Source organism: Hordeum vulgare, chromosome 4H, assembly GCF_904849725.1.
Source record: "Hordeum vulgare subsp. vulgare chromosome 4H, MorexV3_pseudomolecules_assembly, whole genome shotgun sequence".
Taxonomy (NCBI): Eukaryota; Viridiplantae; Streptophyta; class Magnoliopsida; order Poales; family Poaceae; genus Hordeum; species Hordeum vulgare.
Window position 1 is genome coordinate 175,155,903 of NC_058521.1, and position 25,894 is coordinate 175,181,796.

Here is a 25,894-nt window from a genome sequence, read left to right on the forward strand (position 1 = left end):
CTGCCCTCCTTAGCCTTTTCTTGATTCCGCGGTATTGTTGGATCGAAGCGGCTCGGACCGACATTACTCGTAAGCTTACGAGAGACTGGTTTCATCGCTACGAGTAACTCCGTTGCTCAAAGATGACTGGCGGGTGTCAGTTTCTCCAACTTTAGTTGAATCGGATTTGACCGAGGAGGTCCTTGGATGAGGTTAAATAGCAACTCATATATCTCCGTTGTGGTGTTTGCGTAAGTAAGATGCGATCCTACTAGATACCCTTGGTCACCACGTAAAACATGCAACCACAAAATTAGAGGACGTCTAACTTGTTTTTGCAGGGTATGCTTGTGATGTGATATGGCCAACGATGTGATGTGATATATTGGATGTATGAGATGATCATGTTGTAATAGTTAATATCGACTTGCACGTCGATGGTACGGCAACCGGCAGGAGCCATAGGGGTTGTCTTTAAACTAACGTTTGTGCTTGCAGATGCGTTTACTATATTGCTAGGATGTAGCTTTAGTAGTAATAGCATGAATAGCACGACAACCCCGATGGCGACACATTGATGGAGATCATGATGATGGAGATCATGGTGTGACGCCGGTGACAAGAAGATCGTGCCGGTGCTTTGGTGATGGAGATCAAGAAGCGCATGATGATGGCCATATCATGTCACTTATGAATTGCATGTGATGTTAATCCTTTTTGCATCTTATCTTGCTTAGAACGACGGTAGCATTATGAGGTGATCTCTCACTAAAATTTCAAGACGAAATTGTGTTCTCCCCGACTGTGCACCGTTGCGACAGTTCTTCGTTTCGAGACACCACGTGATGATCGGGTGTGATAGACTCAACATTCACATACAACGGGTACAAAACAGTTGCACACGCAGAACACTCGGGTTAAGCTTGACGAGCCTAGCATGTGCAGACATGGCCTCGGAACACATGAGACCGAAAGGTCGAGCATGAATCGTATAGTTGATATGATTAGCATAGAGATGCTTACCACTGAAACTATTCTCGACTCACGTGATGATCGGACTTGAGATAGTGGATTTGGATCATGTACCACTCAAATGACTAGAGAGATGTACTTTTTGAGTGGGAGTTCTTAAGTACTATGATTAATTGAACTAATTGTCATGAACATAGTCTAATGGTCTTTGCAAATTACGATGTAGCTTGCGCTATAGCTCTACTATTTTTATATGTTCCTAGAGAAAATTTAGTTGAAAGTTGATAGTAGCAAACTTTGAAGAGGATTGTCCTCGTTGCTGCGCAGAAGGCTTATGTCCTTAATGCACCACTCGGTGTGCTGCACCTCGAGCGTCGTCTGTGGATGCTGTGAACATCCGACATACACGTTTCTGATGACTACACGATAGTTCAGTGCAAAATACTTAATGGCTTAGAAGCAAGGCACCGAAGACGTTTTGAAACGTCACGGAACATAAGTGATGTTCTAAAGAGATGAAATTGTGATTTCATGCTCGTGCCCTTGTTGAGAGGTACGAGACCTCCGACAAGATTCTTTGTCCACAAAGTAAAGGAGAAAAGCTCAATCGTTGAGCGTGTGCTCAGATTATCTGAGTACGACAATCACTTGAATCAAGTGGGAGTTAATCTTCCAGATAAGATAGTGATGGTTCTCCAAAGTCACTGCCACCAAGCTGTGAGAGCTTCGTGATGAACTATAACATATCAAGGATAGATACAATGATCCTTGAGCGATTCGCGATGTTTGACACTGCGAAAGTAGAAATCAAGAAGGAGCATCAATAGTTGATGGTTTGTAAAACCACTAAGTTTCAAGAAAGGCAAGGGCTAGAAGGGATACTTCGTGAAACGGCAAAACAGTTGCTGCACTAATGAAGAGACCCAAGATTAAACCCAAACCCGAGACTAAGTGCTTCTATAATGAGGGGAACAGTCACTGAGGCGGAGCGACTCTAGATACTTGATAGATAAGAAGGCTGGCAAAAGTCGAAAGAAGTATATTTGATATACATGATGTTGATGTATACTTTACTAATACTCCTAGTAGCATGAGGGTATTGGATATCGGTTCGGTTGCTAAGTGATTAGTAACACGAAATGAAAGCTACGGCATAAACGGAGACTAGCTAAAGGCGAGGTGACGATACATGTTGGAAGTGTTTCCAAGGATGATATGATCAAACATCGCACGCTCCCTCTACCATCGGGATTGGTGTTAAACCTAAATAATTGTTATTTGGTGCTTGCGTTAAGCATGAACATGATTAGATCGTGTTTATTGCAATACGATTATTCATTTAAAGAGAATAATGGTTACTCTATTTTCTTGAATAATCACCTTCAATGGTTTATTGAATCTCGATCGTAGTGTTACACATGTTCATGATATTGGTGCCAAAAGATACGAGGTAATGATGATAGTACCACTTACTTGTGGCACTGCCGCTTGAGTCATGTTGGTATAAATTGCATGAAGAGGCTCCATGCTGATGGATCTTTATACTCACTTGACTTTGAATCACTAGTGACATGCAAATCATACCACATGAGCAAGGCCTTGTTTTCATTGAGATGAAATAAGATAGTAACTTGTTGGAAGTGATACATTTTGATGTATGCAGTCCAATGGGTGCTGAGGCACGCAGTGGATATCATTATGTTCTTACTTCAATGACGATTTGAGTAGATACTAGAGTATTTGCTTAATGAATCACAAGTCTGAAATATTGAAAAGTTCAATTCTGTTTCGGAGTGAAGTTCGTCGTAACAAGAGGATAAACTGTCTACGATATGATCATAGAAATGAATATCTGAGTTACGAGTTTTGGTACACAGTTAAGACAATGTGGAAATTGTTTCGCAGTTCATGCCACCTAGAACATCATAAGATGATGATGTGTCTGAACGTCATAGCCACACACTATTTGGTATGGTGCATGTTATGATGTCTCTTATCGAATTACCACTATCGTTTATGGGTTAAGCATTAGAGACAACCGCATTCACTTTAAATAGGGCACCACGTATTTCCGTTGAGATGACACAGTATAGACTGAGGTTTAGAGAAATCTAAACTGTCGTTTCTTGAAAGTTTGGGGTTTCGACACTTATGTGAAAAAGTTTTAGTCTGATAAGCTCGAACCCAAAGCAGATAAATGCATCTTCATAGGATATCCAAAACAGTTGGGTACATCTCCTATCTCAGATCCGAAAGCAAAGTGTTTGTTTCTAGAAACGGATCCTTTCTCGAGGAAAGGTTTCTCTCGAAAGAATTGAGTGGGAGGGTGGTAGAACTTGATGAGGTTACTGAACCATCACTTCGACCAGTGTGTAGCAGGGCGCAGGAAGTTGTTCATGTGGCGCCTACACCAATTGAAGTGAAAGCTGATGATGGTGATCATCGAGCATCAGATCAAGTTACTACAAGCCTCGTAGGTTGACAAGGTCGCGTACTACTACAGAGTGGTACGGTAACCCTGTCTTGGAGGTCATGTTGTTGAGCAACAGTGAACCTACGAGTTATGGAGAAAGCAATGGTGGGCCCAGATTCCGACAAATGGCTGGAAGCCATGAAATCCGAGAGAGGATTCATATATAAAACAAAGTGTAGACTTTGGAGGAACTACTTGATGGTAGTAAGACTATTGAGTAAAGATGGATCTTTGTAAGGAAGACAGACGACGATGGTGATAAGTCACTATTAAGAAAAGCTCGACTTGTCGCAAAGATGTTTCTGACAAGATCAAACAGTTGACTATGATGAGACCTTCTCACTCATAGCGATGCTAAAAGTCTGTTAGAATTATGTTAGTAGTTGTTGCATTATTTATGAAATATTGCACGTAGGATGTCAAAACATTGTTTACTCGACGGTTTCCTTGAGCAAACATTGTATGTGATACAACCAGGAGGTTTTGTCGATCCTAAAGATAATAGCAAGTATGCAAGCTCCAGTGATCCTTCAATGGACTGGTGCAAGCATCTCGGAGTTGGAATATACATTTTGATGAGATGATCAAAGATTTTGGGTTTGTACAAGGTTTATGAGAAACTAGTATTTCCAAAGAAGTGAGTGGGAGCACTATAGAATTTCTGATAAGTATATGTGGTTGACATATTGTTGATCAGAAGTAATGTAGAATTTCTGTGAAGCATAAAAGGTTGTTTGAAAGGAGTTTTTCAAAGGAATACCTGGATTGAGCTACTTGAACGTTGAGCATCAAGATCTATGGAGATAGATCAAAACGCTTAATAGAAGTTTCAACAAGATGCATGCCTTGACAAGTTTTTGAAGGAGTTCAAAATAGATCAGCAAAGAAGGAGTTCTTGGTTGCGTTGTAAGGTGTGAATTTGAGTAAGACTCAAAACCCGACCCTAGCAGAATAAAGAGAATAGACGAAGGTCGTCTTCTATGCCTTAGCCGTAGACTCTAAAGTATGCCATGCTGAGTACCGCACCTGATGTGTGCCTTGCAGCAAGTCTGTTAAGAGGTACACAGAGTGATCCAGGATTGAATCACTGATCAGCGGTCAAAGTTATCCTTAGTAACTAAATAGACTAAGGAATTTTTCTCGATTATGGAGATGGTTAAAGAGTTCGTCGTAAAGGGTTACGTCGATGCAAGCTTTGACACTAATCCGAATAACTATGAGTAGTGAAACGGATTCGTATAGTAGAGTAGATATTTGGAGTATTTTCGAATAGCACATAGTAGCAGCATCTATAAGATGACATAAAGATTTGTAAAAGAACACACGGATCTGAAAGATTCAGAACCGTTGACTAAAACCTCTCTCACGAGAAAGACATGATCAGACCCCATAACTATATGGGTGTTGGATTCGTTGGAATCACATGGTGATGTGAACTAGATTATTGACTGTAGTGCAAGTGGGAGACTGTTGGAAATATGCCCTAGAGGCAATAATAAATTAGTTATTATTATATTTCTTAGTTCATGATAATCGTTTATTATCCATGCTATAATTGTATTGATTGGAAACACAGTGCATGTGTGGATACATAGACAAAACACTGTCCCTAGTAAGCCTCTAGTTGACTAGGTCGTTGATCAAAAATGGTCAAGGTTTCCTGACCATAGGCAAGTGTTGTCACTTGATAACGGGATCACATCATTAGGAGAATCATGTGATGGACTAGACCCAAACTAATAGACGTAGCATGTTGATCGTGTCATTTTGTTGCTACTGTTTTCTGCGTGTCAAGTATTTGTTCCTATGACCATGAGATCATATAACTCACTGACACCGGAAGAATACTTTGTGTGTATCAAACGTCGCAACGTAACTGGGTGACTATAAAGATGCTCTACAGGTATCTTCGGAGGTGTTCGTTGAGTTAGTATGGATCAAGACTGGGATTTGTCACTCCGTGTGACGGAGAGGTATCTCGGGGCCCACTCGGTAATACAACATCACACACAAGCCTTGGAAGCAATGTGACTTAGTGTAAGTTGCGGGATCTTTTATTACGGAACGAGTAAAGAGACTTGCCGGTAAACGAGATTGAAATAGGTATATGGATACTGACGATCGAATCTCGGGCAAGTAACATACCGAAGGACAAAGGGAATGACATACGGGATTATATGAATCCTTGGCACTGAGGTTCAAACGATAAGATCTTCGTAGAATATGTGGGATCCAATATGGGCATCCAGGTCCCGCTATTGGATATTGACCGAGGAGTCTCTCGGGTCATGTCTACATAGTTCTCGAACCCGCAGGGTCTGCACACTTAAGGTTCGACGTTGTTTTATGCGTATTTGAGTTATATGGTTGGTTACCGAATGTTGTTCGAAGTCCCGGATGAGATCACGGACGTCACGAGGGTTTCCGGAATGGTCCGGAAACGAAGATTGATATATAGGATGACTTCATTTGATTACCGGAAGGTTTTCGGAGTTACCGGGAATGTACCGGGAATGACGAATAGGTTCCGGGAGTTCACCGGGGGGGCAACCCACCCCGGGGAAGCCCATAGGCCTTGGGGGTGGCGTAGTGGGCTGGTGGGACAGCCCAAGAAGGCCCTATGCGCCATAGGAAGAAAATCAAAGAGAAAAGGAAAAAAAAAGGAGGAGGTGGGAAAGGGAAGGACTCCACCTTCCAAACCAAGTTGGATTCGGTTTGGAAGGGGAGACCTTCCCCCCTTGGCTCGGCCGAAGTCCTTAGGGGTCCTTGGACCCCAAGGCAAGGCTCCCCCTCTTCCCCCTATATATACGGAGGTTTTAGGGCTGATTTGAGACAACTTTGCCACGGCAGCCCGACCACATATCTCCACGGTTTTACCTCTAGATCGCGTTTCTGCGTAGCTCGGGCGGAGCCCTGCTGAGATAAGATCACCACCAACCTCCGGAGCGCCGTCACGCTGCCGGAGAACTCATCTACCTTTCCGTCTCTCTTGCTGGATCAAGAAGGCCAAGATCATCGTCGAGCTGTACGTGTGCTGAACGCGGAGGTGTCGTCCGTTCGGCACTAGATCGTGGGACTGATCGCGGGACGGTTCGCGGGGCGGATCGAGGGACGTGAGGACGTTCCACTACATCAACCGCGTTCACTAACGCTTCTGCTGTACGGTCTACAAGGGTACGTAGATCACACATCCCCTCTCGTAGATGGACATCACCATGATAGGTCTTCGTGCGCGTAGGAAATTTTTTGTTTCCCATGCGACGTTCCCCAACAAATTGACATGGCAGTTGCCGCCATTGGCATCAGCTCGCCCTGCCCATAGGAACCCCCGCTGGATCTTCACCAGCGCCTTGATTGTCTTTTTCGGCGGCGCGAGCACGAGTAGCTGGTGAATAGGGATCGTGCTCACGACAGCTTTAACAAACGCGAGGCGACCAGCCTTGTTCATGAGGCGCGCCTTCCAGCACGGGAGCATGCCGGCGGTCCTGTCGACGACGGGCTGTAGCTGGGCTGCAGTTGGGCGCCGTATTGTCAGTGGGATGCCCAGATAGGTGATGGGCAAGTCTATAATGGGGCACCCAAGCAGGTCGACAACGGGCGCGGCCTCGACAGGGTCGCAGCGAATTGGCGTGGCGGAGCTCTTCAGGAAGTTAACCTGTAGTCCAGAGGCGCGCCCAAACAGCTGCAGGATGCTCTTTACCGCCTCGATGTCACCGCACAAGGGGTGGCAAAAGAGAAACACATCGTCGGCGTATACCGAGACAGCGGGAATCGAGCGCCGGGGATGCAGTTGTTGTAGGATGCCGAGCTCGGTGGCGCGGTGCAGCAGGCGTCCTAGGGTGTCCACCGCGAGGACAAAGAGCTGGGGCGACAGGGGTCGCCTTGCCGTAGTCCGCGGCGGTGCCAGATGGCGGGGCCAGGCGCGCCGTTTAAGAGCACCTTAGTGCTGGCTGTCGAGAGAAGAATCGCCAGCCAGTCCAGGAATCGATCGCCAAAGCCGTATTGGCGCAAGACCTCAAAGAGGAACGCCCAACTGATCGAATCGAAGGCGCGTGCCAGGTCCAGCTTCAGAAGCACGCGAGGGGCTCCAAGCTGGTGTAGCAGGCGCGCAGATTGCCGCACGAGGACGAAGTTGTCGTGTAGGCTGCACCCTGGGATGAACGTGTCCTGGTTCGCGCTGACGAGGTCATTGAGCTTGGGGGCGAGGCGTAGTGACAGAACCTTCCCGAAGATCTTGGCCACGAGATGGATCAGGCTTATGGGTCTGTAATCAGCAAGGCCACTCGCGACCGCGCGCTTGGGGATCAACGTGAGGATGGCCTGATTTGATGGCTATGTTTACTAAATTTCATAATAACAATTTTGCCATCTTTAGGTTTAATTTTGCAATGATATCTCTTATCCCTAAGGAACCTGATGCTTCAGCCATGAAGAAAATCAGGCCCATTAGTTTGCTTAACTGTAGCTTTGCACATGAGATGCTTCACTCCATCTAGGGGTGGAAAGTGGCAGTGGATAATCCGAAATATCCGATATTCGTATTCGAGAAAATGCCTATTTTATCCGAAACATCCACATCCGAACCAAAATGGAAATGGAAATTATCCATATCCGAATTTATTTCGCAAATAAATAAAATATGGTATGAGATTTTGACACAAATATGGATATGGGAGTGGATATGTCCGTATCCGAGTAAGATTATGGGAGGTAATTTTCAAAATGCGAGCCCCAATATTCCAATTATCCAACATAAAAGCCAAATAAGTGGTCAAATTTTACTCTTTGTATGATTAAACTTAGAAATTATTATGCATTACAATTGTATTTATTTATAAACCTATTTATCATTGACTTATCGTATGTCTCAAGTTGATTATTTCATGTCACATAGCTATTGACTAATTTAATTAAGCAATATATCACTATTATTCGTATATGTTCCGAATCAAGCAAACATCCGATACGTATCCTTATTCGAATAACATCTGAGCCGCATCCGTATTCGATTCGTTTTGAAAATATGGTAACGGAATTGGTAAGAGCACTATCCGATCCGCATCCGATCCGTTTCCACCCCTAACTCCATCCATTCCAACAAGTGGCAAGGACTAGTCTTGAAACTAGATTATGAAAAGGCTTTTGACAAAGTTAATCTTGGTTTCCTAGATGAGCTTCTTAAAGCTAGGAGTTTTGGGGAGAAATGGATTAGTTGGATCCATCAAATCACCCATGGAGGCTCTGCTGGAGTCAAGGTTAATAATTGTGAAAGTGACTTCTTCATTACTCGAAAGGGACTTGGGCAAGGGGACCCTATGTCTCCACTACTTTTCAATCTTGTGGTGGATGTGCTCACTAGAATGTTAATTAAAGCCTCCCACCAGCAGCTAATTGAAGGGCTCTGTCCTGAAATTTGTCCTAGAGGCATCACATGTCTCAAATATGCTGATGACACGATCCTCTTTCTTGATAAAGATATCCAACATGCCACGAATCTCAAAATAGTCCTAAATTGTTTTGAGCAAGTCTTTGGCATGAGAGTCAATTACAGTAATAGTGAGTTGATCCCCATCAACATAGAAGATGCTGAACTTTGTGATTTTTTAGAAGTACTTGAATGCACCAAGGGGCAGGGGCACCCCGGGCACGTGCCCGGGCTCGACCCTGCCGATTACCTGCACGTTTACAACCAGTGCGAGTAATCACAATCACCTCAATCGCTAAAAACTACAAAAGCTTCACGACTTGGGCTAGTTTGGGTGTTTTCTTTGTCTTTTGGGCTTACTCACACCAACCAGGACGAGGCCCATCAATTCATTTCCTTATATGGGCCACAAGAGGCTAGGCAGCTCGTGGAAAGAACATGAACGTGATGAATCGATTGTGCTAAAAAAAGCGGATTGATCGATCTGGTTGCATCGCTCACCTGTTCGGCTGCCTCACTTGGTTTTCGTTGCGTTGCACGACGTGCCTATTGTTACAGTATATGTGGATTGCACTAACCCTTTTCATGAGTTCGGACTTTTGGTTGCGTTGGCTAGTGCATGAAGCTTAACATGGTATCAGAGCTAAGGTCTTGAGTTCAAGTCCTGGTTTCGCAATTTATTAAAAATTGCTGGTAGCCCCACTTTGTGTCCACGTAGAGGCCTCTTGAGTCATACATGAGTTTCGCGCGCCGTCGCTCTCTTCCGGTTGCACGTGTTGACTTGTCTTCCCCGTCACACGTGAGAGAGGGTGTTACAGTATATGTGGATTGCACTAGCCCTTTTCATGAGTTCGGACTTTTGGTTGCGTTGGCTAGTGCATGAAGCTTAACACCTATGTCGTAGGCCCTAGCTACTCCGTCATGGAGGCGGCGAGGTGGACTAGTAGAGCACTGATGACCAGCAAGCCCACAAGAGATGGCACACAGTCAGGCCTCCAATCGACTCCGGCCGGCGGCGATTGGGATTGGAAGCACAAGAGCGGGGGCCTCGGCGTTCCTAGTGGGAATTTCGCTCCGGCTCATGGTGGCTCATCGGAGGAGGATCTCCAACGAGCACTAGCCAGTAACCTGCCAACAACGAGGGTCATCGGCAGCAAGTGACGGTTAGGTGAGTTATTGCCTATAATTTATCGAGAAGTTATGAAATTGAACATTGACCGTGTCGATTATGTTTATTCAGTTCCAGAATTATTTGTTTGGTTGTATGGCAATTGTTTAGCGAGTTACTATTTGGTACTTACATCTCATATTTTTCTGAAATATTAGCGTGTATATTACACAACAATTACCCAAATACTCCCTCCGTACCTAAATATAAGTCTTTTAAGATATTTCACTAGGTGTCTACATACGAAGCAAAATGAATGAATCTATATTCTAAAATATGTCTATATACATTCGTATGTAGTTCATTAGTTGAACCTCTAAAAAGACTTATATTTAGGAACGGAGGGAGTATATGATACTTGTGTTGTTTGGTAGATCAAAGACAATTTTAGCTTATGGTATGCCCAGGCTTTAGAAATTTGCTAGCTCCGCCACTACCAGGCCTTCCCTAATAAATACCTAGGGATCCCTCTTCACCATGACAAACTGAGAAGGGAAGACATTCAGCCTTTAATTGATAAGATCATGAAAAGGATTGCAGGATGGAGAGGGAAACTACCCTCTTATAAAGGCAGGTTAATCCTTATCCAGGCCTTGCCAGTATTCTAATTTATCTACTTTCCTTTTTCAAATTTCCAAAATGGGCTATTGATTTGATCAATTTTCAGATGGCTAATTGTTTGTGGAATGACTTTGACGGTCGTAGGAAATTACACCTAGCAAACTGGAAGTTAGTATGCATGAAGAAAGAATTTGGTGGCCTTGGAATCCCTAACCTCCAAGAAGTTAACCTTTGCCTCCTAGGGTCTTTGGGTCAAAAGATACTATGAGGGGGAGGGGAAACCTTGGAGAGTTATGATAGATAATAAATACATGAATGGTAAGCCCAACTTGTTTTCTCTTGGCCCTAACCCTCATAGCTCCGGATTTTGGAAAGAACTACAATCCATCATCAAACCCTCAAATTTGGATATAGATGGAAAGTAGAAAGAGGAGATAAGGTTAGGTTTTGGGAAGACACTTGGTTTGGCACATCTCCCCTTGATGTACAATTTTGGCTTGTGTATGTGATCTGCAATGAACAGACTAAATGCATCAGGGAGGTGTGGGATGGCACCACATTTAAACTCTCTATTAGGAGAAACTTTAATGATAGGCTTACTGAACACTGGTACCAATTGCTTGAGATTGCTAGTAGCCTTGTCCTTCCTGAGGGCTCTGATTCTCTTGTTTGGCAGCTGGAAAACAAGAGAGTTTACTCCTCTAGCTCTTTGTACCATGTGATCAATTTTAGAGGTGTGCAACCAACGTTTGTTCCTGCTGTTTGGAAAATCTGTGTCCCCCCTAGAATCCATGTTTTCTTATGGTTGTTTTCTAGTAACAAATTGATGACTAGGGATAATCTAAGGAAGAGACGCATTATTAAACCTCTAGACTGTGTGTTCTGTGCAGAGGAAGAATCTGTCTTTCACATGTTCTTTGATTGCACAGTTGCTAGAATCCTATGGTCTTACATTGGTGCTCACTTTAACATTTCAATTGGTTTTGATTATGAATCAGTGGCTAGATTTTGGAACTCTAATAAGAAACATGTTGTCCTAAACACTGTTAGTTCAGCTGTCCTGTGGTGCTTGTGGAAGTATAAGAACTCTATGATCTTTAACAACAACACTTGGATATATGTTGAGCAGGTCTGGAGAGTGATCCTCAGGACTCTCAAATCCTGGGAGATACTGACACCAGAACATGGCAAGCTGAAGATGTTGGGCTTCTTGGAGGAGCTGACAAGACACACCCAGCTGCCCCCCATGATCCTAAGTGGCTGATGCTGAAGCAGGTTTCAAATGAAGGGATCCCTAATCTCAAGGTATCTGAGGACGACGACTGCTACCACTCCCCGAGCAAGAAAAGGCCCCTGGAGACAAATGCACACTGAGCAGCCCCGTCTCTATCCTCTCTGCCTGTTGGTCACCACAAGCCGTTGCTGCACCTCCTCTGAAGCTCAGGCAATCAGGAGAAGATGTGGTGGTTTGAAGCAGATCAGAACAAAAAGCCTAGTTTTAGTTTCTATCCCAGGCCTGCCTGTCTTTCATCTCCTGTTGAGGAGACGTTTTTATGTTTCCTTTTGTCTCTGTTTTCCTTTGAACTGCTCCTCTAAGTGAGCTGATGTATGACACTATGTTTTGGTTTCATTCTGAGTAATGGAGCCGGGGAGAGGAGCTCCCCGTTCATCTAAAAACCAAGTATTCCATATAAAAAGCAATCAAGGAGAATAAGAAGCGAGAAAGCAGCACCTAACCACATCCCTCTCTCCAAATCAGCCACACAGAAAATATGAATAAATTGCAAAAAAACACCACAATTGTGCAAAAGTCATCAAGCACCCACCAAAATGCATGTTTTTTGGTGTTTTTTTCCTGAAGCGTTGAAAACTTCGCCCCAATTGTGGTGGATTTTTGCAATTTACTCCAGAAAATATATATCCACATTGGAAGCACTTCACTTAGAAAGATTGTGATTACCAAAAAGCAGAAAACATGTGTGTCTTACCACTTATGAAATCACTGCTTAGCCCAACATCTGGAATGACATTACGGATTTTCTGTACAAGCTCCAAATATGCTTCTCGAGTATAACCCCGCTTCATTCGTTCCAGCACCTCTGTGCTGCCTGATTGTGCAGGCAAGTGAATAAGTTTGCAAATATTGTGCCTATCCCGCATCAAATATAGCAGCTCATCAGGAAAATCCTTTGGATGTGGAGAGGTAAACCTGAATCGCATCTCAGGGTATTCCAGAGACAACTGATCCAGGAGATCGGCAAAGCGCAACCCCGTATTCTTCACTTTGCACCTGCTGGAAAATCCTTCGCTGAGCTGCCAGTTTTTACCAGGCTCTAACTCCTCAACTTCAGAAGTATCATTATAACTGTTTACATTCTGACCAAGAAGCATTACTTCTTTTACGCCAGCATACCAGAGCTCACCAACTTCTCGGACAACAGAAGATACTGGGCGTGACCTCTCCCTGCCTCTAGTGAAGGGAACAATGCAAAACGAGCACATATTGTTACAACCCCTCATAACTGACACGAACGCCGTAACCGAATTGTCAGAAATCCTAACTGGGGTGATGTCAGCATAAGTCTCCTCCAGTGAGAGGAGTGTGTTGATACCCTTCTGCCCATAATCCACTTCTTGCAGCAGCCTAGGCAAGTCCCTGTACGCATCCGGACCACATACAACATCAACCATCTTATCGGAGTCGAGTATTTTCTCCTTCAGTCGCTCTGCCATGCACCCGAGAACAGCAATCTTAGGAGGACGCAGAGACTTAGATCTCCCTCCAGCGACATTAGTTTTCCATTGCCTTTTCAGGAACCAAAAGTAGTTGAGCCGCTGCCAAACTTTCTGTTCTGCATTGTCACGAATTGCACAGGTGTTGATAAATATTATCTCTGCACTCTCAGGGTCAGGAACAATGTCATTGTACCCTTCCTTTTTCATGATAGACAGCACAATCTCCATATCATTTACATTCATCTGACACCCGTACGTTTCATGGTAGATGCGTCCCTTCTTTACAGTCGCTGTACCAGACTCTGAACTAGACGACCCACAAGAAAAATCACGGTTATATCTCAAAATGCAGGCACAAATCATTATGAGGCATATTAACTGATCGGAGTTCACTGAATACTGCTACGAAAAAGAATACAATAACCAGTCACATGAAACTCAATAGCTAACAAAATGGACAGTCGTCCATGCATAAGCTTGTTAAACACAAAAAGCAAAATATTTCAGCACTGAGCCAGGCAAGAGACGACATAAATTCTGAGACTGCAGCCATACATTAGCGATTAGCTCGCACTGGACCAAGAACGAAATAAACAAGGAAATATCTAGTTCCGTACAGAAACGAAAATACTTGCAGTGCTAGATACATCCGTTTGAGCCTCAATTAATATGGGACAGAGAGAGTACATCTTTAGCTGAAACAGAAAGGGTTCTAACAATAACAAATGCACTTTTCCACCAAGTTTTACAGTTTACTGATGCTCTAACACAACGTCAGCCTATCGCGCTTCAAGTTGAGGGAATGGAAGGGTCACCGACTTACTCTGTCTGGGGCTCAGAGACGTCCGTGGCGGCGAGGTGGCGGACAGAGCGGCTGACGTGGAGATGGGGCGGGGCCGGGAGCCGGCGCCGTGGGTCGGAAACGGAAAGTGGAACAGGGATAGCGCCGTAGTAGCGTACGGATGCTAGGAGGCCGAGGCCACGGCCGAGGCGGGCGGCGGTGAGCGGGGCGAGCGGCGCCGCCATCGCGGTTTGGATGGCGGTGAGCGGGGCGTGCGAGAGGTGAGGAAAGAGGGGTCGGGTAGGAGCGGCGGCGTGTCGGGGGCAGTCGGATAACAGTTTGGCATGTCCGTCTGATGTAAGATCAGTGGTGAAAAGCAATGTAATCTATTTCTTGTCTTTCTAATATTAATAAAATACCTAAATTCTTAAAAGTGTTCGCGTGCCATGTATCGTTGTGTGAGCGCTCAGCTACACGACAAGCCACATACTTGCTCCATTTCAAAAAAAAATCCACCGCACCGATCCCTCTTCCTCTCATTTGTTCTCTCTCCTCCCCTACCCCGCCGCCTAGATCTCATCTAGTCTCAACGCCATCCAATTCATCTTCATCTAGGACAGGCCGTTCATGGAGATCCCGTCTTCTTCAGGGCACCCGTAGGTGAAGGTTTACGGGGAGGCATTTTTCGGTGTCTGCGACGTTGTTGCTCCCGGGTGCTCACTTCTTTTGGCTGCGACATGCGGATGTGCCCCGCGCCCACGCGAGCCTCAAGGTCTAGACTCCTCTGTTTCATTGTTCTCTGACAACCACATGGTCAGGTGCATGTCGTGCAGTCCTCAACACTCTAGCCGCCCAGCACAGGGGGCATCCTATTGCAGCCTTGCATCTGGAGCTGGGCGGAAGTAAGGTCGGCGGGGACAGGATGTCCACCATCGACGACTGACGCGTCGGCTGATACGTCTCGTCAGCTCGATTGCCGATGTTGTTTGCTGCGGCTCGAATCTTTTCTTGCTCCTTGCTTGATCGGCCTTTCGACACTCGTATCTTGTTTTGTTTTTGCTGCACAAATGATAGATGGCCATGTAAAGCTCTTTATTGTCGTTGATATGTGTAATTCTTGTGTATATTGCTTGTGTGCCATCTTGCGATGTTTGATGGTAACAAGCAATAGGAGATGCAATGTTGCGCGTGCATCTAATTTGTGAATGGTTGTTTTGATTTTGTATGTGTAGCAGATGCTTGTGTTGTTGGTTGATTTGTTTCTGCAATGTGGTACACCATAACAGTCGATGTCTCATTCCCACAAGATGGGTTGTCTTTAATTACACAAGATGTGTATTGTGTTTTTACTCACTAAAACTTGTCGAACATTTACTAGATAGTTTTCGATGATACTACAAGCTTTTTTCATAGCTATCACGTGTTAAACTTGCCGAACTCGAGCGATCTTGACTAGATCAACATCCCCCCTTGTGTTTTTTTTTCTTTTTTTCACACAAAAGCTTGCCCAATGCATGATAAGTAGTTGCTAGAGATGTTGACATGAGTTGCCCGGAGATTCACTCCCGAGAGTCGAGTGAAGCAGGAACGCCGCTCATGTGTGAAGTCATGGGTTGGGCCGATGTTTGGCCCGCCAACCGTGTGCGAGATCTATGGGTCAGGACAAATTGAGTGTTTTGTGGATAGGGGTTGGGCCTTCGCGACTTTAGGGGGGTTGACGAACCGCGAAATGCATAGGGACGAGGTGGACTGAGGTTTCATAGGAGGTTAAATAGGATTTATGGAGGGAAGCATCGGGGGTAGGGGCACGCGCGAGAGAAGCACATTTTGGGAGATAGGTTGAGTGCGGCGACCACCCCTACGCAAAAAAACACGGAAAAATGGGTGAGAGCCACTTGCGAGAGATGCGAACGGGAGTTGCCAGAGACATGGACAAGTGGTAAGTTACTTGAGCGGTGGACAACTTCACACCACTTCTGTTACCCAGGGAAAGTGGCCAAGCTATGTGGGGTAGTAAACTTTACATCACTTGCAAAGCAACTTTCTTATTTTTGGAAGGTAACTTTAGTGGTGCACAGAAGCAACTTAGTTGTGTATGTGTAATAGTTAATTTGCCTAATATTCTTCTCACTTTTGGCTATCGCGACGGGTAAGTTCTCTACCAGTTGATGTGCAGTTACCTACCATTATCTTTAAGTATCCTATTGTCGATGCTCAGTTGTCTATCATTGGTAATTTTTTAGTCGCCTATTATGACTGATTAATTGCTTGCCATCGGTAATTAGTTGCCCACAGTATTATGAAAAGTTGATGTTGTTGCTAAGGTTTAGATAATGCTAGGAAACCTTAGAGATGATGTTATGCAACTATAGAGATGGTGTTACACAACTTGACAGTCATGGTACCAACTTAGGGGGGCATTAGGTTGATAGGTAATCATCATAGGCAACTTTGCATGTGATATCAGGCAACTTGTTAGTGCTACTCGTCAACTTAGAAGTGTTTGGATAGAGATGTAGTCATGATAAGCAATCTACCGCAAAGTTTCTTCTTGTTGCACCAAAGTTGCCCCCCCCCCCCCCCCCCGCGTACCATAGTATTGAAGTTGCCTATAAAAAATGTTGATCAAAAGCAACACTAGAATTATGTTAGACATTTGAGAATCAGGACAACCATATTAGAAAATCATTAGTTTAATAATAGCCATAATAGGCAACCTGACAACAAATTTTCTTCTTATAACAACAAGATTGCTCATTATACCATCAAAGTTGCTTGAAAAAAATAGTTTGTTGAAGGTAACTTAATATGTGATGGTAGTCAACTCGATGGTCATGATAGCCAACTGATGGGAGCGCTGAGTTGATAGGTAGTCACTATAGGCAACATTTGCAATAAAGTGCTTCTCATGTATCACCAAAGTTGATAGTCAGTCATGGTAGGCAACTTATAGGTGATGTAGAAAACTTGTTAGTTATATTAGGCAACTCAAAAGAACATTGGGCTGATAGGTGACCATGATACATAAACTAACTGAAAGTTTCTTACTGTATTTCAGAAGTTGCCTTCCTGCCCACCAAAGTTTTCTATCTAACAAGAGAAGAAGTTTGTCAAAACAAACTTCATAGGTTGCGCTAGGAAAGTTAACGATCATGATAGCAAACTTATAAACACATTGATTTGATGTGTGGCCATAATAGGCAACCTAACGACGAGGTGCGTTATGCAGCACTAAGGTTGATACGTAGTCATGGTAGGCAACTTACAAGTGATGGCAGGCAGCTTGGTAGGCAACATCATAGCCAATTCAAAAGCACATTAGGATGATACATGACCATGGTACACAACCTAACCAAAAGTTGCCTATTATAGTGCAAAGGTTGCCTATTGTAGTACAAAAGTTGCCTCTCCGTGACACGAAAGTTGCTTGAGAAAAGAAGTATCATCGAAAGCAACTTCATAGTTGACGCTAGGCAACTTATACGACATTCTAGACAATCTGGTAGTCATTGTAGCCAAATCAAAAGAACATCAGGATGATAGGTGGGCATGATACACAACCTAACCGAAAGTTGCCTACTTCAGTTCAGAAGTTTCCTCTTTGTGGTAGCAAAGTTGCCTCTAAAAAATCATTAAAATCCACTTCATAGGTGACGCTAGGCAACTTGACGATCATGATAGCCAACTTTATAAGAGCATCGAGTTGATATGTAGGCATGATAGGCAACCTAACAAAAAGTGCGTCATATAGCAGCAAAGTTGGTAGGTAGTCATGGTAGGCAACTTACAAGTGATGCTAGGCAATTTGGTAGTCATCATAGACAACACAAAAGAACGTTCGGATGATAGATGTCCATGATACAAACCCTAACCAAAAGTTGCCTATAGTGGTAAATGTCGTGGGAACGAGCCTGAGAGTAGAGGTGAGGGGTACGTAAGGAGAGGGTAGAGTCCTAGCTATGGCGAGTTTGTACACACGATGTATGAGTTTAGACCCCTCTCGTCGAGGTAACAACCCTATGTCTCAGTGCTCAGGAGCTCTTGTCGTGTGGAATATGTGTGTTACAGGGGATGCGAACCCTTATGCCAGAGGGGAGGGGTGGCTTATATAGAGTGCGCTACCCCTCATCAAGACCAGGCAACCAAGGGTTCGATTAGTGGATATAAAGGCATACGTTACTGATAACATACGTAATAAATGTTACTTATGACGACCAGTCGAATGCCTGCTCGTTAGCCTCCCTGGAGTGGCTTCTGATCTTCTGCGGTCGACTGGCCTCTAGTTCTTCCGAGTGAAAGGCTTCCGTCGAGTGAAGGGAGAAAGTCTCTAAGTGGATGTTCTACCGAGTGACCCGTGCACCATGGCGAGTCAGTCAAAGCCTTCCTTGTAATCTTTAAGTCTTCAATGTAATGCCCTTGGGTAGGACATGTAGGTCAGGCCTATGACTCTACCCTAGGTACATATCCCCATCATTAGCCCCCAAATGGATCGGGGTTCGAGTGGGAAAGGGGTCGATGCAGATTTTGATAAGACACGCAAACTCCAAATGCACTTCAGGGCTTAACAGAAGTGTGCGTCGATTGAAGTCTTTGTCATTCACCCTGATCAATTCTGTCTTGAAATGCATCTGAGTGAACTTGAACGTGAAAACTGGTCCGAGTGATCAACAGGGCCTCTTGATGTGACGGGTCGCTTCGTGAGGCCCGGATTTCAGGGACTCAAAAATTTGGCAAACACGCGTTGTGCGGTTATGACGCAACGACCATGGCAAGTGGGACAACGATGCCTCGATTATGGTGTTGCCTTTATCACCACGTATCACACTTCCTCTGTTACCGGGATAGACGGAGATCTGGTGGGCCCACAGGTCAGCGAATCACTCGGGCGGCTATAAGATGGGACGGCGCTAGGGTTGGAACAGTTCTCCTCCTCAATTCCCCTCTTTCTATCCACCACCTCTATCTCACAAGCACCGCTTAGATTCATATCCACCACCGCCATTGAGATGACGAAGGGGAAGACAGGGAATCTTGAGCGGGCCAAGAAAGGAGCTAATTTCAAGAAGCCATCGGGCACCCGATCTGCGGCGCCGCCGGGGTGGATCCAGGGGGATTTGCTCTCGTTTACCGTCAAGGAGGTGGACGTCCTAAATCTTGTCACCGACGGGCTGATAGCCGCCGGTTCATGGAGGTTGCCGCGGGGATAAGTTGAGCCGGAGCCGCGCGAAGGTGAGAGAGTCCTCCTCCTCACCCACGTCGAGCGAGGTTTTTCTTTGCCTCCTCATACATTCATCCACGGATTTTTAAACTTATTTGGTTCTCAACTCCACCACTTTCCTCCAAATACTATTGCATACCTTGCCGCGTTCATAATGTTGTGCCAATGCTTCTTGGGTTGTTCCCCTCATTGGGGATTGTTCAAACATATCTTCACCATACGTTCTCAGTTGGTAAATAAAGCCAATCCTAGTGATAGTAGAACCCAGATCATCCAGCTATGTGGTGGCCTGGGGCTCCAGAAGAGGAGTAAGAGTGTGTTTCCTCAAATGACTTTTCCTGAATCTGTACGAGGCTGGCAGTCGACTTGGTTTTATTGCAAAGACAATGCGACTCCAAATATGTCGACTGGCCTTCCCCCATTCACTTTGGAGCGACCCACTGCTCTCAGAACACTGTCTGTGTCAGAGGAGGAGAAGATCTAGGTAGGAATTCTGATGAATGCATTAGTCAATCGGATCCGTGGCGGGGTGACTCGGATGGACCTACTTGAGACATTTCTCAGTCGGCGAATCCAGCCTCTTCAAGCAAGAGACCACGCCATGTGGCATTATTTGGGCCCCGAGGACTCCACTCGGTCACACCCAGAGGAGGTCTCTGAAGAGACTGTGGCGTTGTGGCTGAGAAGCATCACTAGAGCATGTGACAACCCTCTAGGAGCCAAACGAGTCTTGCCCTTCTATGCTGAGAATCCGCCACCGAACGTGGTGAGTTATGTCATTGCCGAATATTTTCATATCTTTGTCGAGTGATTGAATCTCCAGTCGACTGACTTTGATGTATGTATCTTGTAGGAGTTGACAAATATGTATTCGCCCGTGCCGAACGGAGGGCAACTTGACGTTGGTGAAGAGAGTGCGGGCGATAGTGTGGACAATGATTATGCTGAGGACAGTGAGGACAACGAAGACGGCTCGAAGGAGAGCGAAGAAGAGATTCAGTCTCCCCCGCATAACGAGTCTCGATACAAGCAGCGCCAAGACCTGGCGGCTACCCCAAGCAAGACCCTGGCATCAAGCACCAGGAATACGAAGCGTGACCGGGCCGCAGCAGCTGAGTCGGCAGAGAAGGTTGCGAAACAGCCCAAACCCGATGCTCCCAAACCTCGGAAAGTTTTGCCCTGAATGAGGATCATTGTTCCAGTCGCCTTACCGTGAGTGTTTATTTCCTTTCTTTTGTTGTTGTGGAATTTCATGCCTTTGATGAACGAGTGAAATTTGCTTGTCAGAGCTTCTACCTCGGTGATGTCGCCTCCTGGAGATGAAGAGGATCACATGGACGTGGATATTGCAGATGTGGCCACCTCCCAACGAGGTATAACAAATCTTCACTCTGTTTTGTTTTCTGGATATAATTCATCGATTGGATAAACTAACATTGTCGATTGACAGCTACAAACGTCATCCACTTGGAAGACAATGATGAACTGCAACGGTCGACTGCTGAATTGCCTTCAGAACTTGGCGACTCGTCTCGAGCCAAAACTGGGCTTGAGATTCCGTTGTCAAATGCTCCTCCAGCGAGTTCAACCCTTGTGACTCCAGCGCCGATTGAACAACTTCCGGTAACTCATGTGACCTCAGCTGTAGTGCCGACTCCTCCAATGCTTACATTCTCTGTGCACCGTGTCCCAGAAGACGAGACTGGAGCTGGTAAAGAGGCCATGATCCAAGCTGAGCAGATGATGCTGCGAAGCAAGGAGGCGTATGAGGCCAGCAAGTTGGCGTATGATACCAGCTCGGCGCTTCGTGCTAATGTCCAAGTAAGTGCAATTGTAAGTATTGGAAATATGCCCTAGAGGCAATAATAAAATGGTTATTATCATATTTCCTTGTTCATGATAATCGTCTATTGTTCATGCTATAATTGTATTAACAGGAAACAGTAATACATGTGTGAATAAATAAAACACAATGTGTCCCTAGCAAGCCTCTAGTTGGCTAGCTCGTTGGTCAATAGATGATCATGGTTTCCTGATCATGGGCATTAGATGTCATTGATAACGGGATCACATCATTGGGAGAATGATGTGATGGACAAGACCCAATCCTAAGCATAGCACTAGATCGTATTGTTCGTATGCTAAAGCTTTTCTAATGTCAAGTGTATTTTCCTTCGACGTGAGATTGTGCAACTCCCGGATACCGTAGGAGTGCTTTGTGTGTATCAAACGTCACAACGTAACTGGGTGACTATAAAGGTGCACTACGGGTATCTCTAAAAGTGTCTGTTGGGTTGGTACGAATCGAGATCGGGATTTGTCCCTCCGTGTGACGGAGAGATATCTCTGGGCCCACTCGGTAGAACATCATCATAAGCTCAATGTCACTAAGGTATGATGACGTGCTACGAAATGAGTAAAGAGACTTACTGGTAACGAGATTGAACAAGGTATAGGTATACCGATGATCGAATCTCGGGCAAGTTCTATACCGACAGACAAAGGGAATTGTATACGGGATTGATTGAATCCTTGACATCGTGGTTCATCCGATGAGATCATCGTGGAGCAAGTGGGAGCCACCATGGGTATCCAGACCCCGCTGATGGTTATTGACCGGAGAGGTGTCTCGGTCATGTCTGCCTGTCTCCCGAACCCGTAGGGTCTACACACTTCAGGTTCGATGACGCTAGGGTTATAGGGAATTGTTATACGAGGTTATAGAAAGTTGTTCGGAGTCCCGGATGAGATCCCGGACGTCACGAGGAGCTCCGGAATGGTCCGGAGGTAAAGATTGATAAATAGGACGGATGGTTTCGGACACCGGAAGTGTTTCGAGCATCACCGGTAACGTATCGGGACCACCGGAGGTGGCCCCGGGGGTCCATCGAAGGGGGGCAACGACCCCGGGAGGCTAGATAGGCCAAGTGGGGAAGGGAACCAGCCCCTAGGTGGGCTGGTGCGCCCCCACTCAGCCTATGGCGCAGGAAGAAGGGAGAGGGGGGAACCCTAGCGCAGGTGGGCCTAAGGCCCACCAGAGGGGTGCGCCACCCCTCCTCCGTGCCCTAGCCGCCGCCCCCTCTCCCATCTGGGGCTGCCGCACCCCTTGGGGGTGGGAACCCTAAGGGTTGCGCCCCCTCCCTCTCCCCCTATATATAGTTGAGGTTTCGGGGCTGTTTTGCACACGGTTTTCTCTCTCTCGACGCAGCCCTGCCCTTCTTCCTCCTCCTCTCTGACGCTGCTTGGCGAAGCCCTGCCGGGAGACCTTGTCTCTCCATCGACACCACGCCGTCGTGCTACTGGAGTTCTTCCCCAACCTCTCCCTCCTCCTTGCTGGATCAAGGTGCAGAAGACGTCACCGGGCTGCACGTGTGTTGAACGCGGAGGTACCGTAGTTCGGCACTAGATCGGAATCACACCGCGATCTGAATCGCCGCGAGTACGACTCCATCAACCGCGTTCTAGTAACGCCTCCGCTTAGCGATCTTAAAAGGTATGAAGATGCACTCACCCCTCTCTCGTTGCTGGTCTTTGCATAGGAAGATCTGAATATGCGTAGGAATTTTTTTGAATTTATGCTACGTTACCCAACAGTGGCATCCGAGCCAGGTTTTCTATGCGTATATTCTATGCACGAGTAGAACACAAAAGGTTGTGGGCGATGATTTGTCAATTTCTTGCCGCTACTAGTCTTATTCTTTTTCGACGGTATTGTGGGATGAAGCGGCCCGGACCGACCTTACACGTACGCTTACGTGAGACTGGTTCCATCGACAGACATGCACATCGTGCATAAAGGTGGCTAGCGGGTGTGTGTCTCTCCTATTCTAGTCGGATTGGATTTGATGAAAAGGGTCCTTATGAAGGGTAAATAGCTTTGTCATATCATCGTTGTGGCTGTCACGTAGGTAAGAAAGCGTTCGTGCTAGAAACCCAAATCAGCCACGTAAAACTTGCAACAACAATTAGAGGACGTCTAACTTGTTTTTGCAGGGTTTGACATGTGATGTGATATGGCCAAAGTTGTGATGTTGCATGTATGATGTATGAGATGATCATGTTATTGTAATAGGTTTCACGACTTGCATGTCGATGAGTATGACAACCGACAGGAGCCATAGGAGTTGTCCTAATTTATTGTATGAGATGCAACGCCATGTGCTTACTACTTTTACTTCATTGCTAACGGTTAGCTATAGTAGTAGTGATAGTAGTAGTTGGCGTGACGACTTCGGGGAGACACTATGATGGAGATCATGGTGTCACGCCGGTGACGATGATGATCATGCGATGCCTGAAGATGGAGATCGAAAGAGCAAAAATGATAATGGCCATATCATGTCACTATATGATTGCATTGTGATGTTTATCATGTTTTTCATCTTATTGCTTAGAACGACGGTAGCATAATAAGATGATCCCTCTTAAAATTTCGAGAACGTATTCCCCTAAGTGTGCACCGTTGCGAAGGATCGTTGTCTCGAAGCACCACGTGATGATCGGGTGTGATAGATTCTAACGTTCGCATACAACGGGTGTAAGCCAGATTTACACACGCGAAACACCTAGGTTGACTCGACGAGCTTAGCATGTACAGACATGACCTCGAATACAAGAGACCGAAAGGTCGAACATGAGTCGTATGGTTGAATACGATCAGCATGAAGTTGCTCACCATGGTGACTAGTCCGTCTCATGTGATGATCGGACACGGGTTAGTCAACATGGATCATGTATCACTTAGATGACTAGAGGGATGTCGATTTAAGTGGGAGTTCATACTTAATTTGATTAAATGAACTTAATTGTCATGAACTTAGTCTAATAGTTGTCTTTATAAATATTGTAGATGGCCAACGTCAACCTCAATTTCAACACATTCCTAGAGAAAAACAAGCTGAAAGATGATGGTAGCAACTATGCGGACTGGGTTCGCAACTTGAAGCTCATCCTTGAAGCAGCTAAAAAGGCTTATGTCCTTGATGCGCCGCTAGGTGACCCTCCCGCTCCCGCGGCTTCCCAGGACATTCTGAACGTCTGGCAAACGCGGAGTGATGACTACTCTCTGGTTAGGTGTGGCATGTTATACAGTTTAGAAACGGGGCTCCAAAGGCGTTTTGAGCAACACGGTGCATATGAGATGTTCCAAGAGCTGAAGCTAGTTTTTCAAGCTCATGCCCGTGTCGAGAGATATGAAGTCTCCAACAAGTTCTTTAGCTGTAAGATGGAGGAGAACAGTTCTGTCAGTGAGCACATACTCAAAATGTCTGGGTTACACGGTCGTCTGACTTCACTTGGAGTCAAACTTCCGGATGATGCTATAATTGACAGAATCCCCCAGTCTCTCCCACCAAGCTACAAAGGCTTTGTGCTTAACTACAACATGCAAGGGATGGAGAAGACCATTCCCGAGTTGTACTCGATGCTCAAGTCTGCAGAAGTAGAAATCAAGAAAGAGCATCAAGTGTTGATGGTCAACAAGACCACTAGTTTCAAGAAGGGCAAGGGTAAGAAGAACTTCAAGAAAGACGGCAAAGCTGTTGGCGCGCCCGGTAAGCCAGATGCCGGGAAGAAGAAAAAGAATGGACCCAAGCCTGAGACTGAGTGTTTCTATTGCAAGGGAAAAGGTCACTGGAAGCGGAACTGCCCCAAATACTTAGTGGACAAGAAGGTCGGCAACGTTAAAGGTATATGTGATATACATGTTATTGATGTGTACCTTACCAGCACTCGTAGTAGCTCATGGGTATTTGATACCGGTGTTGTTGCTCACATTTGCAACTCAAAGCAGGAATTGCGGAATAAGCGGAGACTGGCAAAGGACGAGGTGACGATGCGCGTCGGGAATGGCTCCAAGGTCGATGTGATCGATGTCGGCACACTACCTCTACATCTACCATCGGGATTAGTTTTAAACCTTAATAATTGTTATTTAGTACCAGCTTTAATCATGAACATTGTATCAGGGTCTTTCTTAATGCGAGACGGCTACTCATTTAAGTCAGAGAATAATGGTTGTTCTATTTATATGAGTGATATGTTTTATGGTCATGCTCCGCTGGTGAATGGTTTATTCTTGATGAATCTCGATCGTGATGTTACGCATATTCATAGTGTGAGTACCAAAAGATGTAAAGTTGATAATGATAGTCCCACATACTTGTGGCACTGCCGCCTTGGTCATATCGGCGTTAAGCGCATGAAGAAGCTCCATACTGATGGACTATTAGAGTCTCTTGATTTTGAATCATTTGACACATGCGAACCATGCCTCATGGGCAAGATGACTAAGACTCCATTCTCAAGAATAATGGAGAGAGCAACCGACTTATTGGAAATAATACATACTGATGTGTGTGGTCCAATGAACGTTGAAGCTCGCGGTGGCTATCGTTATGTTCTCACTCTCACCGATGATTTGAGTAGGTATGGGTATATCTACTTGATGAAACACAAATCCGAGACATTTGAAAAGTTCAAGGAATTTCAGAGTGAGGTCGAGAATCAACATGACAGAAAAATTAAGCGTCTACGATCTGATCGTGGAGGAGAATATTTGAGTCACGAGTTTGGCACACACC

General features: G+C 45.4%; 1 protein-coding gene across 1 annotated transcript in view; it reads right to left on the reverse strand.

Moving 5' to 3' along the window:
- LOC123448328 (CDK5RAP1-like protein) overlaps positions 1-14,415 on the reverse strand; it is a 32,012-nt gene extending 17,597 nt beyond the window's left edge. Inside the window, exons 1-2 of the mRNA XM_045125167.1 lie at positions 14,138-14,415; positions 12,567-13,621 (exon numbers count right to left, since the gene is read on the reverse strand). Coding sequence (XP_044981102.1) covers positions 12,567-13,621; positions 14,138-14,340 — 1,258 coding nt within the window. The 5' untranslated portion in view covers positions 14,341-14,415. The remainder of the gene's footprint in view (positions 1-12,566; positions 13,622-14,137) is intronic.
- Between the last annotated feature and the right edge of the window lie 11,479 nt (positions 14,416-25,894).